The 16,917-nt window shown below is 42.2% G+C and overlaps 1 protein-coding gene across 1 annotated transcript in view; it reads right to left on the bottom strand.

Moving 5' to 3' along the window:
* trappc11 (trafficking protein particle complex 11) overlaps positions 1-11,703 on the bottom strand; it is an 84,478-nt gene extending 72,775 nt beyond the window's left edge. Inside the window, exons 1-2 of the mRNA XM_034180891.1 lie at positions 11,556-11,703; positions 88-312 (exon numbers count right to left, since the gene is read on the bottom strand). Of these exons, the coding sequence (XP_034036782.1) occupies positions 88-291 (204 nt within the window). The 5' untranslated portion in view covers positions 292-312; positions 11,556-11,703. The remainder of the gene's footprint in view (positions 1-87; positions 313-11,555) is intronic.
* Between the last annotated feature and the right edge of the window lie 5,214 nt (positions 11,704-16,917).

The following is a 16,917-nucleotide window of genomic DNA, read 5'->3' as shown; positions in this document are numbered from 1 at the left end:
AAAAGGTCCAAATTCATTCTTCTGCCAGATTCCATCAAAGTCCAATCATCGACAGATCAAAACCAGATGTCGTCATTAACTGCTCACCTTTGTGCGACATTTGGGGTACTCATGGTCTCCTGGCAGGACTTTGAAAGAGATGGGAACTCTGTCGGCACGTCGGTTGGCGCAGAAGGCGTCCCAAATGGCACGGTGCACGGCATTGTACACAACATCCAGACCAGTTAGGGCTACAAAGGCCATGGGCCGACAGCAGAGCTCCGGAGGAAGCTCCCACTGTGAGCCTGCCATCCTTCCACCTCAGCAACACACCTGCACAAAAACAATCCCAGCGCTCAGACAATAACCGGCTTCATGATTACATTTAAAAATCCATTCATCCTTCTCAGGAAATAGGGCTCATGTTGAGAGAATTCCACAGTTTGAGGCTGCCTGACTATGAAATGGGGTGTTGTGTCTCTGGCCACATCCTAATCAGTGACGTCAGAAAAATGCCAGTGGGCCTTCCAGACTTTTTGCATATTGGATTGGAGAGCGCTTTTGGGGTTATTTCCGAAGAATAATTGTGCACATGAGAGTGGGCACGATGTAGAAAGCAGTATGAAATTCAATCAGCCACAAGCAGGTATGTGCTGCCAATTAAAATAATATTCTGCTATTTCATACATTTAATTATGTTTATTATCATTATTATGTTTATTATCATTATTATCAATGTTTATTTGAAAGGGACAAGGCATATTAATGAACATCAATATAAAATACATATGTGGATATGTTGGAGTTAGTAAAACTGCTCATTTAAGTCCTTTGTCCCCGTAGATAGTCCTTTGCTAGGTAGCAGATAATACAGTTCATCCAATCCTATCAACTATGCAATATATATAAAAAACAAACACACAATACAACACAAAGAAAGAGACAATGCAACAATTTACAATTCAAGAGCCATTGGGCCTTTCACACCAAACGCGTTCAGGTCATTAAACACGGCGCGCATTGCTCTAAAATCCATTATTTTCAATGACAAGTGTTGCGCTAATGTCGCACAGCACACAGCAAAAACCAAGCTAACATGACACTCCGCGGGGAGCGTGCACCTCCGCTTGTCATCAGGCCGCCACAGTCAAAGTTCAACCCAATCCAACTTTTAATGGTGCGCACTGTGACATAGATTTGCATGTCCAACAGAAAAGAGGCATCAGGCCAAAATTCAGAAGATGACAGAGTGCAGAAATTTGTGTCAGAGGAACATCATAAGTGTTCATTTATACACAGCAGTTTTCCAAAGAAAATCCTTACAAATGTTTTTTTAACTCAAGATTAATTTCTGATTACTGTACATTTTGAAGTTAAAAAAAAACATTTCTTACATTGGAAAACGTGCAATTAAAATAGTTTTAAGTAAAAAAAAAAACTTTTAAAAATCTGTGATGTTCATCTGTAAATTAAAACCATAACTTATCTGTTGGTGTTTCAGATGAGATGATTTCTTGATTAACATGATAATGAACCTTGGACATTTATTTTTAGACAAAATAGTATGAAAAGTAATGTGTACGTTTTTAAGTCTGGTAGATTCATTCATTCATATTTGCATTTCAACCAGGAAACAAAATACAAATATTTATTATAAACACAATAGGAGATGATCTAACAATGAGTGCAGTGTGTCTGTTAATTAGGATGTCAACCTCATGATGAAATCATTTTCTAATTCAGTCATTTCATCATTTAATTACGTCCTCATTGACTACTATGTGACTGCATTTAATGTTATGCCAATGTAATCGGGGCAGGGTAAATGCTAAAATATGAATTTGATTATTCTAGTCAAAGTTGTGAATGCTTTGAAATCAGACACAATAGGGGTGGGGCTTCTTCTACCTGTGCAAATGTCCTGTTGACTGAACTTTGACTTCATGTGAGGCATTATTGCAAAGCGCTTTGAACATCTGATTTGAACGTCAAATAATAAAATTGTGGCTTTTTGAGCTTTAGCTTTATTCAGAAGTGTAGCAGCAGGTGTGAGTATTAGAGACGACAGGTGAGCTGGACCCTCAAGACATTTAACCAGATGAAGGTCTCCTCTACAGTTTTAACATCTTGGTGGATTTTTGGGGACACTTTCCTCACTTTTTTAACAGCAGAGATGTTCACTTCTTCCTTCTGGACTTCAAGCTTTGGTGTTCAGCTCCATCACTGGACGTTCTGAAGTGCATCTGTACGTATTTACAAGGTTCTCTGCACAGCAAATGTTGAAATGTTCCTGATGTGGGACAAGTGAAAAAATATGTTTCTTAAAATATAAAGAAACACGAAACAGTGTTGTGCTATTTTCTTTAAGGACTGATTACTAGATAGTTAAACAAATAAACAAAAAATTTTAAAATTTTTAAAATTTTAAAATTTAAGTTATTTAAAGTTGAAAGTCTTCTTGTAGTGAGAGCAGTAACAATTAAAAACTATTGTGTAGATTTGTTTGGTAAAAACTATGAAAATAGATTAAACAATTTACAAATATAAAACTTTCACTCAGCTCAACTGAGTGATTCTGCAGTTAAAGGCTAAGCTCACATTAGCTGATAAAACTTCAGGGGTGCACTGCGTCATGTTTTATTTTCAGATTACTCTCACCTAAAACAAATTTGCAGATGCGCCGTTGCTCAAACTGGGTGTGAGTTTACAGCAAAACCTACCAAAGCTATCACAGTATAAACCAGATATTCATACTCAACAGACAAAAGCAAAAATCCCAAAGCTTTTGTATGGTTTTCTATGTAGTAAACACTGTATATACCGGATTTTCTATAACGGATTTTTGCTCACATCGGGCAAAACATCCCGCCCCGTTGCAATGAATTTCCATTAAAAAGCCCTCATATGTACCGGACAGAGCAGTATGGACATGCCCAGTAACAGAGGTATGAAACGAAGTTCAGCACTGACACTCACCAATTCAAGGAAAGTGGGTACTGTATTTCTTTGATTAAAAGACCGACCATCTATTTTTTTCTAACCATGCTCAGACATGAGACCTAAACGAGGTAGGGTGCAATTCAAGGCCTGTGATTATAAACAAAATTCTGATTGTTATCTGCACTGTAATATGGTGTCAAGTTTCACACATATCCCTGAGTGTGACGAACCAAACCACTTTAGATCTGAGCCCTCTGCGTGGCTAGAAACCCTCCCCAGAGCCTGACGTGCACTTGCTAAATGACTGACACCATAAAACGCTGTGACTTGTCACTTTTACGTTTTCACTCCTTCCTCTCCCATCATATTTTAAAAGTTTTTGCAGTGTGCACGCTGTTTACATTTTGATCATGGATCAAATAAGTTTGGCAGAAAGGTCCACAAACATGACCAACTTCATAACACTGAGTCTTAAAAAGACGCAATTCACGGAGGAAATTCTACATACCATGTCGTTGGTTTGGAGGTTGATGACTGTAGAAGTGGAGCTCGCTGAGGGACAAATTAATCCAGAAAAAGCCACTGTTCCTGCGGCAAACTGCATAAAGATGCAACAGAGAACTTTAAAAGGGTCACACGCACGTCAATGTCACTGCATGGCCACGGAGTTGCAAAACTATAAATCAGGCTTTAGGATTTTAAGGTACCACTCCACAGCAGACGTAGAAAAAAAAGAGTGTCTCGACCAAATGTAAACTTTTTAATGCACATAATTCCCGGTGCTTATTTAAGGCAGGAGTTAATTTTTTTCTGATGAAGTTTTGACCTGGTCATTAAATGAGGCAGATTCCGATTCAAGGTCAGGCATTTAATCAAGGAAATACATAAGATTAATTGGTGCTGGGGATTCCCCGTAGATTGCCAGTCCGGACTGAGTCGTGCACAGCCGCATGACCGCAGCTCAAACGCTGTTGGACAACAGTACATAGACACGAACTGCTGAAAGACTGCACCAGAATCATAAATAAAGCACTCAGACTGCTGGACAGATGGGCCCGAGTGCTGCCATTCAGTCAGTCTCCCACTCAATCACTGATTCGCTCCTCCACTAGCTCACTCGCATGCACTGGCATCTACGCAGGACCTGCCAGGATGGACGTGTGGGGCACATATGATGGACTGTCAGCACTGTGCTCATGGACACAGCATGGCAACAGCGATGTGTTCAGCACACAGAGTGCATGGAAGAACTGTGCTCCGCGCTGACTGGTTAGATCATCGGCACGAGACACCACAGGACAGCACCCGACGTGATATTTTTATGCCGTGGTGGATGGGGCATTTATAACCCGGTCTTGTCAGCAAACAGAGTGCATGGAAGAGCCGTGCACCATGCTGACAGGTTGGATCACCAGCACGCGGCGCGCCACAGGACGATACCTGACATGGTATATTTTTATGCCGTGGTGGACGAGGCATTTGTGAGCTGCTGTTGTCAGCAAACAGAGTACATGGAAGAGCTGTGCTCCACGTTGACCAGTTGGATCACTGGCACGTCACAGGATGGCATGGGAATGTTTATACCATGGCAGACAGGGCATTTGTAAGCCAATGTTGTCAGCACACAGTGCAGCTGGGGTGGGAGGAGCTTCCCTAACCATTGTATGCACTGCGCTGTGAAACGCCCTTGAGACTGTACCAGAGGTGAGTTCACAGTATATTTATGGTGTCATGGGCTGGTGAAACAGTTCCACAGTCATTCCTCTGGCAGAGCTAGATGGTAAACATGTCATAATCTGTGTATTACGGGGTGACATCCCGTTCAGCTGTGTTGTGGGTGCTGTGGCGAGCCTCTGATACACACAATGAGGCATGGATTCACAGTGACAGGCGGTGCTTTCGGTTTGATTGCGCAATGTCCATGTCCACTTCACATGATGGATGCGTGCCACATACATTTCGAATATGTTGTGTGGGCCGCTGAAGAGGAGGTACTGCTGGCCCACCACCACCAGCGGGCGCCCTGTCTGGAGTGCGGGCTCCAGGCACCAGAGGGCGCTGCCGCCTCACAGGAGCAGCCGGGGTGACAGCTGTCACTTATCACCTACAACAGCTGTCACCAATCATCTGATCAGCAGGGGTATATCAGCAGGACGACATCTCCACCTCTTTGCCGAGATATCGTTCTACCTGGAAGGTAATGTTCTCAGCTGACTGTGTTTTGACAGTAACCCTTTCGTACTTTTTTGTGCATTAAATAGCAGACGTTCTTCCAACGAGAGGTGGAGGTGGTTTTCCCCGCCATACGGATTGCCGGTGCCAACGCACCCACCTTTAACTGTTTTTGTTCCTCGCCAGCACTACCAGATCCGACACGCGGAGGCAGTGGCCACCTGGGAGTTCGGGACTTGGCGGCTCCAGTATTCCCGGGGTTCGGTGGCCCACGTGACACATTCTTGTAAATTGACTTCTTTGTCTATTGTTGTGATCCGTTGTGTTTGTTGTGCTTATTCACAACAGTAAAGTGTTGTTATTTGACTTCCTCCATTGTCCGTTCATTTGCGCCCCCTGTTGTGGGTCCGTGTTCCTACACTTTCACAACAGAATATCAACATATCCTTTACGATCCCTGAACGGGATCCAGTGGAGGTGCACGTACGTGGCACAAGCAGGACATGCCGGCAGGCTCTGACGTGCCCGATCCATTTCGGGGTTCTCCCGACCACAATCACATTGTTCCGAATGCTGTTATGATGCCATACGAATATGTAGATTGCAGTGGGATTGTGCTCAGACTGCACATAGACTGCCATTCAATAGGTGTCCCAGCTGGACTGCACCACGAGTGTTTTGCACATGTGCATAACATTCAAAGCAGCAGTGCAAATGGGCCTGCCCATGTCGAATGCTCTGAGACTGCTGTCCGACATTTTCAGACTGCACCTCGACACTTCTCGGATGTGAGCCGATTTGTCATTCTGACGCCATTCGGCCTCATTCATACTATGTGTGAGGGAGGTCTCAGTAAACTGTTGTGTATAAATTAGCAGTTCTGATGTTCCTCTGACACATTTTTCTCCAATCTTCTATGTTTTGGCCTGATGCCTCATTTCTTTTGGCTTTAAAGTAAGGCTGTAACAAAGATAAAAAAAAAACTTAGGCTTTACTTCACAAAATGTTGCCCTTAAAATGCAGGAATGAGTGTTTCAGAGGGTTATAAATTTAAACATTTTACAGGGGGAGGGGGATGCCCCTGCACCCACCTACAATAGTCACACCTGCAGCATTCGCCATGCGGCTATGTCGCACTAAGTTCTCCCCTATACTGTGAAAAAAATCCTGGTGAGAACCCAGCATTTAAAATGACACCAAGGTACTTGAACTCATTTACCTTTTCAGAAATACATTGAGTAGGCTATTTTTCCTGGCTGTTTGGAAAAGATCATGCATACTGTCTAATATAATAAGAGGCATGATTTGGTGAGGTAGTCCTGGATATGGGTCAGTGTTGATGTTAATGTGCATGCAGAGTCTAGAGTGTTTATTTACTGGTGTGAAAATTACTGTGTTATCCGCATACATCTGTATATTCATGTCTTTGAGCAGATATGTTTTGAACCAGTGTATGGCACACCCAGAAACATTGAAATAAGTCAATTTAGCCAAAACAACCTGGTGGCCAACAGTATCAAATATATCCACAAATGCTGCAACAAGACCACTCTTATCCAAAGACCATCAGATTTTTTTTCTCAAAGTGCATTGACGACTGATTCATGTGGTCACAGAAAAATGTTGACTGGACAGTAGTTTTTATATCCATTTATCCCCAGATGTAAACATTTGCAATGATCTTACCCACCTTCCAAGCTGATGGGATTTTTTTTTAACTGATCAGTTAATTAGACATGTGACTGGATGTGCCACTGGTCCATCAGTAGTATTTAAGCAAAATGGTGAGTACTTGTGCTGTGTTCTACCAGTGGAATGCACAGAGAACTGTGCACAGAGACTCCAAGATGTGTGTTTTTGTTGCAAACTAAGGTTGACATGAGGTGAGAACAAAATTAATTAATTGGAATTTATTTCTTTTTGTTCAAAGAACCACAAAAAATAAAAGATGAAATTAGAGAAACATGTTTTATGATCATCGACTGGTAGTTTGTTTATAACTGGAGTTCCCAATTTCGCCACTAAGGCACTGCCTTGCGAATAGCTGATAGGAAATTATCTGCAAGGCTGCCTTGCAAATAGATTCCACCATTTCAACAAGGGTGCTCTGAGAGCACAATATCCCCATGAGCAAATGCTGCTTTGGTACAAGTGCTTGCTACATTCTGATAACATTTAATGCAGGCACCCACTTCTGAAACTGACTGAGTCTAGATTTGTTAATCAAGGGCCGTACCTTTGGTAAAATGAGTCCAACTCGAATGATGTGATAGTATAGAAGGAATCACAATGACGTCACACGCTGGACAGGGCCAGACCGGTAGGCAGAAAACTCTTATGCAGCCACTGACTGTGTGTGCTCACTGATCCATCCCACGCTGACAGATCAGCGCTGTGATTGATAAGAAATTAACAACATTACAAACACATAAGTGTCATATAAGTGTCAAACAGTTTCTTAACATTCACCAGCTACATGCGAAATACCGTTCCTAAGCAACATAAAGGAACCCCCAACAGTTCTGCTGTCTGCCAAAGAAGCACTCGTTTCAGTAAACATAACATAACCACCAAACTAAACATCATCAGAGTCCCGTAAAAAAAAAGGTGTCATGTAAACAAATGGCATATGGATTATGATCAATCCTTCAAAATTAGGCTTAAGCCCTGGACAGTTCCCTTGTACAATGGCTTTTCTTTACCCAAATACAGTTAGGTACCACTTGATCTCGGGACAACCGGAATTTTCGAGGGAGGATGAGGAACAGGGGAAATATCCATGTCGACACCTCCCTCTACTTGTAAAACATCAAATTTATTCTTGGGCAACAGTGAATTTGAAGACGTAAATTTTGATGCATGGGGCTGAGCTTTGCTTTTACCCGTAACAGATATTTTGTTCGGGTGACTACCACCAGAAGAATAATGAACAGGTTCCTGTGTTAAACGTCGACTGCGGCGATCATCCTTAGTCATAGTTTTCTGGTGGGCCTGTTTCTTAGACAGAAGTTTTGTTCCATCAGTAGTAGTCAATTTAATAGTTTCATGCAATGCAGGAGCACTGCCTTTAACCCAAGTTAAATCCGTTTGGATACTCACTGTCTTCTTCGGCTGTGTCAAAGCAGATTGTTGGCTAGCCATGTTTGGTTTAGTTACATCAGTCGCCTTAGTTGCATACGAAGTATTCTGTACATGTTGGGCATCATACACTTTACGTGCATCAGGGTAAAACACGTTACCCAGAACTTTGAGTTCTTGGATTTGTTTTTCCTCAATCCATTTCGGGCACGTACGGGAATTGGCAGCATGATCGCCAGAGCAATTTACACATCACACAGGACCCTGACAGTTGGCAGGATTGTGGTCACACTTGCCACAGGCGTCGCAACGCTCAGCGCTTTGACAAGAAGATCTGAAATGGCCAAACTTCTGACATTTAAAACAATGAATGGGGTTAGGGATATATGGGCTAACGCAAGTATCCAACATCAATAAATTGCAGGAGACTAGATCTGCAAAACGTTAAAAAACAAGGTATTCGTCGGTTTTTCAACACCATCCTGTTTGATCGCGACGCGACAGACATCAGTAACACCCTGGTGGGCCAACTCCTCGAGGATATCCTTGACACCACAATCCCTAAGCTCAGCGCAACGGATCACTCCTCTACACGAGTTCAGCGTCCTGTGCGGAGTGACTTTGACAGTAAGATTGACAAACGTCTGAACCTTGAGGAGAGATCTGGCCTGACCAGGTTGGTCAACCTTGACCAGAACATCTCCCGATCTAAGTCGTTTTACTGATTTGGCAGGACCAATTATCCCCTGTATGCCCTTGTTGATGGCAAAAGGGGACAATTTGAGTGGCAAATTCGCTACTTTGGATGACCAAAAAGTGCGGGAAATGCACAGAATCAGCGTTCTCATCATTTGAATCATTACGAAGTCTCTTGTTCCTCTTATATGTATTAGCCATAGTAAAACAATCAATATTCATCACCAGTGCTCACCACCCAACATGGAGCCCAACAAGGGGACGTCATATATATGAGGCGCACCACTCATACTGACGATAGAGATGCAGCAGTGATATACTCAGGGCAGACACAATGCACTCCAATTGACCTGATTAAGCAGTCGCCTGCCAGGATACCACACAAAAGGGATTGATAAGATAGTAGCAACACTACCAACACCACACCAAAATTGAATCCCCTGCCAGAAAGAAACTTGGAAACCCCCGAATCCCCTACCAAACCCTACGTCTAAAGCCTAAGAAAAATTTAATAAAGCCCGCAATTAAAATCCCTGCCATGTTGGCTATGCTGTTCCCCCTGCACGATGTACAGGGTATGAACTCACAAGCATTCTAGCCAACATGGCTCCCACAATAACCCAAAAACAAAACTACTGATTTGAGGGCACCTGGGAGCACCCAAGCCCCGGCGTCAGATGTTAGAGAGCCAAGTGAAAATATCATAAAAACCCTACAAAGATGAAAACATGCCAGACCGAGCATATAGGAAATTTAAATGGGATCCTAGGGCTAGATACCACCAGCCGATTGGTTTATACCAGGCCCATATAAACCTCTCGACTAAGCGAGTCCAGGGCCAAAATGACGTGTTGCTTCAGGAGGACTGCAGCCGCACCATCCACTCAATCATCAGGACCCCCTTCTCCACCGACATGGGTCGCAGTCCATGGCAAACAGACCATACCTTTTAGTCGCCTCTTAGAACATGCAGGGAATACAGCGGGCCTATTCTCCAGGCTTCCCCGAAGCCGCAGCGGGCCAGTACAGGTGGAAGATGGATCACGTGTTCGAACTCATCACATTCAAAACAAACCTCCTCTTCTGTATTTTTTTTTTCTTTTGGTTTTCTCTGTGCAGCTCCACATTTAGGCACCACAACTGTGACTGAAGTTATTATGAGAACTGCAAACTAACAACAATATGATTTTCGGTTCATTTTGAAATCAAACACAGTCTGACATGCACAAAAGAGCAATTTTGCAGACAAACGGACGAACACAAAGTGAAAAGTTGGGCTCACCGGCATCAAAATGACTGTAAGCCGAGGAAGAAATAAAACCAGTGAGAAGAAACACAGAGGTGACTGTCCAGGAACCCACAGTTCAGTTCTAACTGGCCTGGTGGCTTTCAGGTTGTTAAAATGTAGAAATGTATGAATACACACACACACACACACACACATATAAATGTATCTCAAACTGTTATGGATTGGTTGATTTTGTGTTTGTGGATCTTTTTGTTTTTTTAATTTCATTTTTGGGAAGTCGTGTGATCCACACAGGTGTATGTTATCAATGTGTGGATGTATGCAATTAAAGCATTTAACAATTTTTTTTTGGTCACAGAGAAACCTTTGGCTCGTTGTTTTTCCTCCCATGATTTGTTTTTCAACCTTGCACGCACACACAGAATTACTGCATTTAATGATTGTAACACAGGTGAACTACAGCACGATGCGCACACTGGCCGGACTCTGTGGGAGTGTCTTTTTTGGACTGCGTTTAAAAAGTTCCTCAACTTCAAAGTACGTCCTGGTGCTGCACTCAGCCCTCAGAGACGGGACCAGCCAGCAGAAAGAGCTCAGACAGATGTTATCGCCTGCAGCAGCAGGCTGATAACAGCATCCCCTCACCTGAGGACTGATAAAATAATTGTACGCCTCCAAAAACTTGAAATCCTTCATGGTCAACGTCTCCAAGATTTAATTTCTCACATTATCACTTTCGATCTTCGGGATCAAGAGTTGGCACATTAGTCTGAAGTCCTCTTCCCGTGCGTTTTCTCACTTCATCTGCTTGGAGTGTGGAGTCTTCTGCCTACCGTCTGTGTGCGCATGTGCGGGAAAGGCGGAAGTAAATAACAGCGACCCATTCTATGCGTATTACCAACTTATAACAAGGACTTAAATCAAGTTTTACGAAATTCTTCCTAAAAATGTGAGAGGAGTTGATTTCAGAATCCAGGCGTAACAAGCCACGATATAATCCCAAAATCCACGACCAACCCAGTGGACTGCAAAAAGCAGATGTGATCTGACTCCATGATGTCACAACAACCTACAAATCACGTGGCTTTTACAGAGTGAGCAAAGCTTCTAATTTCACACGTTTTTAAGGTCAGCTGTTTAACAGAAGCACAGATGTCTTTATAATAAAACAATCTGCTGCTGTACAGTCACACATTGAGACTGTAAATAAGCGATTCCAGCTATAAATCGCTGCTGTCCGTTCAGAATGGTTTTTTTGTCCGTTCAGAATCTCCATTTAACCAGTTGATTAAAGTCACGTCATATTGTCAGATACATTAATATAATAATGACTGAAAAGAACAGCTTCAGCTAGCTTAGCTGTTAGCTGTGGACTAAGAACTGAGCGAAGATGCAGGTTTTTTATCAGTCGTTGCATATTTAATAAGACTGGTGATCTGACCTCGTTTTGTGCGACGTCAGCCTCTGGTGACGGTCCAACAGCGACACAGCCACTTATCAAGGCCAGAAAAGATGAAAACAAAGCTAATTTAGCTTCACTGAGCTACTTCGGGTTTCCGACAATACTTCCGGCTCAACTTCAAAATAAAACTTCTTCTTCGTCTCCTTTCGATGAAATTGGTGATTGACAACCAAGTGATGCATTAGCGCCACCAGCTGTCCACAACGGACAAACTCATGCGGGGCAGCAGGTCGAATCGTTCGTTCTCTTGGGGGGGGGGCGAACGCATTTCTTTTAAATGTAGATGTAAATTAATATTCAAAGTTTTCAGCTAGTTGACAGTAGGGCTGTACAATATGACCAAATTATCATATCTCAATATTGTCATATCAATATGATGTTTCATATGACTATGATTTGACACAAAGTGCAGCAACATTGAATATTAAACAAAACAGTAATAATACTGCACTCATTTTGCACTCATAAGGTTAGGATACAGTGCCCTCCAAAAGTACTGATGGTATTGCACACATTACATGTTCGATGTCACTGACATTAATGTGCGAAGCTCTTCACTATCTGTGTATATATCATCAAAAGAACAATTAAAACTGAATAATTATTGAAGAACCTAACATCGGTTTGCGGATTTTTACGACAATATTGTCCAGTTTGTGGCTTTTTCTCCACTAGGCTGAATTTTTGTGCCATTTCTGGATTGTTTTTTGCCATTTCTGGTTTGTGCCTTCATCTATCATAGAGCAAGCTTCGTGCCGCTGAGCGTTTCAGTGCAGAAGGTTCCGGGTTCAAATCCCACCCCTGCCACATTTCTCCATGTAATGTGGACTTGCATCAGGAAGGGCATCCAGCATAAAACCTGTGCCAATTCAACATGTAGATCCACCTTGGATTTGCTGTGGCGACCCCAAGTGCAAACAAGGGAGCAGCCGAAGGGACTTATTATTATTATTATTATTATTATTATTATTATTATTAGCAGGGGTGGTGGCCAAGTGGTTAGTGCTCTTGGTTTCAGTGTAGAAGGTTCCTGGTTCAAACCCCAGCCCTGCCACATGCAATGTGGAGTTGCGTCAGGAAGGGCATCTGGTGTTAAACTTGCCAAATCAACATGCAGATCCACCTTGGATCTGCTGTGGTGACCCTGCACAGCCCAAGGGACTTGCTGTTGTTGTTGCTGTTGACAGTAGTAGTAGTGATTTGATACTGTGAGCCCAACATTGAGAATTGAGGGCATTGTTTATTATTCCTTCATTCACATTCTGACACTAATTCCAGTGTGCATCATGACAGCAGGAGAGAAATGTAGCTCAACCCATACTTCCTTATCCTCAGCAACTTCCTCTTACTCTTTCTGGGGGATCCCAAGACCTCTCCAAGCCAGCTGGGAAATATCCAGCATCTCCTGGATCTTCACCTTGAAGATTAGAATGCTTCATTGTCATTGTACAAGAACAAAGAAATGCAAGCACAACGACACTGCAAAGGCTGTTTCAAGGTGCTGTGCAAAAAAAATAAAGAAAAGAAAAATAATACAAATACGGGGCAAATGCAGGCAATTATATGTTTGCATAGCAAGCAACATTTATGCAACAAAATGTGTAATAGGTACAGTTTGTAATAAAACTACTTCACATGCTTATAGTGTGAGGTGTGAAGGTGAGGAACAGGGAGGCAACCAGGGGTCTCCTCACCACATACCTCAGCTGACTCCTTCAATGTGAATTAGTAGCACCTCAACTCCAAATCTCTCCCAGATATTTAAGCTTCTCACTTTATCCCCATAGAATAGTCCCTGAAAGCCGTCTGAATCTTCCAAATGGTTTCCACCTGGCTGTCTCTCACAGTTTCTGGAAAAATGTGATGCAGCAAAGCTCCAAATCATTCAGACATTTCCCTGAAAATGAAAATCCGACGAGGGGGGTGGACCAGTGCTCACTCAAAGTGCACGAAGGTTCAAGCTTGGCTGATGCAATCACACGTGATTCAAATCCATATAGTTTTTGAAAAAAATAAAAAGGTCCGTTACTTTTTGGACAGACCTCGTATGTATTTTATTATATTACACAAAACTAGATCTTTATCATTTCATCTCTGTTAGATTGCAAATGACTAACGGCCCTGTCCCACTGGCGTTTAGGAAGATTTGCGTATGGATTGCGCACAAAATTGGCTCATATTTGCTTAACATCTGCAATATGCGTGAAGCATGCTTGTATGAGTTGGCCGACACCTGCACACGTCTGCAATTAGCCGCAGAGGCGCATTTTTCCATTTCCAGGATTTTTGAGCTGCACAAAATTTTGGCTGCGGATGACATCCGCCTTACATACTCCATACATACTCAATACATACAATACATACTCAATATATGTGCTGTATATTCGCTGTCATCTGCTGATATCCACAACTGACAGGGATTTGCGGCTTGGCAGCGGACTGGTACAGTGTGTAAAACGGATAATTTGTGTGCCCATAATGTGCATATCACAAACTAAAATAAGTTGTAGCGACCGCATACACATTGGCCACGAATAAAGCGTTTTTATTACATCTGCTTTGCATCTGATTTGCGGTGAATGCAAAACCCAAGCGCTGTGTTCACAGCTGGATGCTGTTCTTTGTTATACCGGCTGCCACGTGCTCTGCGCTGGACGCTGTGTATATAAAATAATTATTTTGTGGTGGTTTAATCATTTTATTCTGCAAATTGGCTGCTGAAAACAGCTCTAATCACCTCCTGAATCACAGAGGACGCTGCAGCTGGGCTGTTTGCGCGCGCATGCATTTTGAGCCGTCTAAAAAGGTAATTATTTGACTTGTTTACATTGTCAAGGCTTGATAAAACAGTTGCATGTTTTTTCCTTCTTGTCTGCAGCTGTTACAGTATTTATTCATATGTTTATAACAGATTTACCTTCTTGTTATAATCATTCAGACGAGCTGCGCTCTGATGCGATCTGCTGACATCACCACTCGCCCTGTTCACTGCTTGTTTACTCCAATCAACTTGTCCAAGTCCAGCAAATGCTCCAGAGGCTGTATTGTTGGTGTGAATAGTGATGCCGACGGCCCAAGTGCGCTTCTTTTATGACCTCAATGCAGATGCTGTGCACGCGCAACACGTGCGCGATGCATCATAATACACCCATAATATTGCCATGATAATCGCAATGCATGAGATCCGTTTCCTCACTACATGCGTTATACAATATATATTTGCTATATATTATTAATATATCCGTAATTCATACTGGGACATTTGTCATTTTTGGCCATTTTTGTTGTGGACGACAACGTGTGCCCGTACTTTGTGTACTCAATTCATGCGCAATTAATCCTCTCCCCAGTGGGACAGGGCCCTAACCTAAGAGGAACTACCGTTGTCGCCGACCAAACAGTCCCCCCTAAACATTGGCCCCCCTAAAAATCAGTCTCCCCTAAAAATCGCTCCCTCCTAAAAATTGGTCCGCCTAAAAATCAGTCCACCTTGCCTTCACTGTGCATGCATCATTTAGGAGCATCAGCAGTGATTCACTGATTATCACCTCGTTTCTGCTTCAAACTGCACTCCAGTCATCATCTATCTCAGTGTCAGATATCTGAAACTTTTGTACAACAATCATTTCATAAATTCAGCATTATTTCATAATAAAAGATGGGGGAAGCAATCTGAGCGCCACAGCAGGCCGTCTGAGTCTGACGTGCTGCTGTGCCTACATCATTTCAGAGCGTCAGTAGCTACTCACAGATTATCACCTTGTTTGTGCTTAAAACTGACTTTAGAATGATTTAAGAGGTTTTACTTTGTCATCTGTTGGTTAATAATCACATTATTCCCTTTGATCACTTTGGGTGGCGAGACTCAGACTCAGAGAGTCAGACTCAGACGAGCTGCTGTGGTCCCAAATGACACATGCGCAGTGAAGGCAGGGCAGACCAATTTTCAGGGGTGGACTGTTGGGTCAGCAACACCGTACCAAGGGCAGTTCATTGACAGCTGCCTTTTATCAGCGTTTATCCATATAATAAAAGGGAAGTGGCCTCTGTGTGTGTTTGTGAATCCAGAGCATCAACTGAAAAACACAAAGAGCCGACTTTCGTCCTTTGGCACACTTGTGTTTTTTCGCGAGGATTCAAGTGGTGAAAACAGCAAGGTAATTGGACCAATATTTTTTGGGAAATCAGTCATTTTTGTTATGAATACAAGCCGGTTTATGTTGCACTTCCACAGTAAGAGCCTGTATTTCAAAATAAAAGCCCATGAGGTTGCTGCAGACCTGAAGAATTCATCAGTCTGTCCATCCTCAAACATCCCAGACAGCAGATTCACATCTGGACATTTTCTGTCTGCATGTGACCTCAAACTCAGAATTAACATGTTCACACTCCAGAAAAAACAGCAGAATTGTGTCTCAACAGTTGCCCACAAAAATGGGGAGGGGGGGGGGAGCAGGGGATTTGATCCAATGTGAACACTGTCACACTGCAAATATAAAACTTCAGTTATTTGTAATGTCTTTACATGGAATATTGTACTGGTTAAGCAGCTTGAGAAAAGCTTATTGACAAAAAAAAAAAAAAAAAAAATCATTTTAGAAAACTGAACACAACCTAAACAGATTAAACCTTCAATAAAGTCTTTCATTAAAGCCAAGACATTTACCAGATATACCACAAATGACCACAGGTCAGTGTCCTCATAGTATATCAGTTCTTTTATTTGTTCAGATTTTGGGGGCAATTACAAAAAAAAGCCAATTTCATGTTATGACCTATATAATTATACAGTCCTAATGTTTACCACATTTTCATTCTATTCGTCTCCTGCAGAAATCGCTTCAAGCAAAAGAAAAGGTAACACATGACATTAAATCTTTGACAATATTTTTTATCAAAATGTATTTTTCAATAAACTGCTAAATTGTTGGGTTTGTATGGAAGCCCGTTTGTGCCACTTGAAAAAAGTTTTTTTGATTAATTGCGAGATAGTATCTCGCAATTCTGACTTATTATCTCACAATTCTGACTTATTATCTCACAATTCTGAGTTACTATCTCGCAGTTCTGACTTATTATCTCACAATTCTGACTTATTATCTCACAAATCTGAGTTACTATCTCACAAATCTGAGTTACTATCTCACAATTCTGACTTATTATCTCACAATTCTGAGTTACTATCTCGCAATTCTGACTTATCTCACAATTCTGAGATACTATCTCGTAATTGCGAGATACTAACTCGAAATTCTGAGTTACCATCTCGCAATTCTGAGATACTATAATTGCGAGATACTAACTCGAAATTCTGAGTTACCATCTCGCAATTCTGAGATAC

The sequence above is a fragment of the Thalassophryne amazonica genome, chromosome 11, assembly GCF_902500255.1.
Source record: "Thalassophryne amazonica chromosome 11, fThaAma1.1, whole genome shotgun sequence".
Lineage (NCBI taxonomy): Eukaryota > Metazoa > Chordata > Actinopteri > Batrachoidiformes > Batrachoididae > Thalassophryne > Thalassophryne amazonica.
The sequence above is the reverse complement of the archived record's forward strand: the minus strand, read 5'-3'. Positions and strand labels throughout refer to the sequence as shown.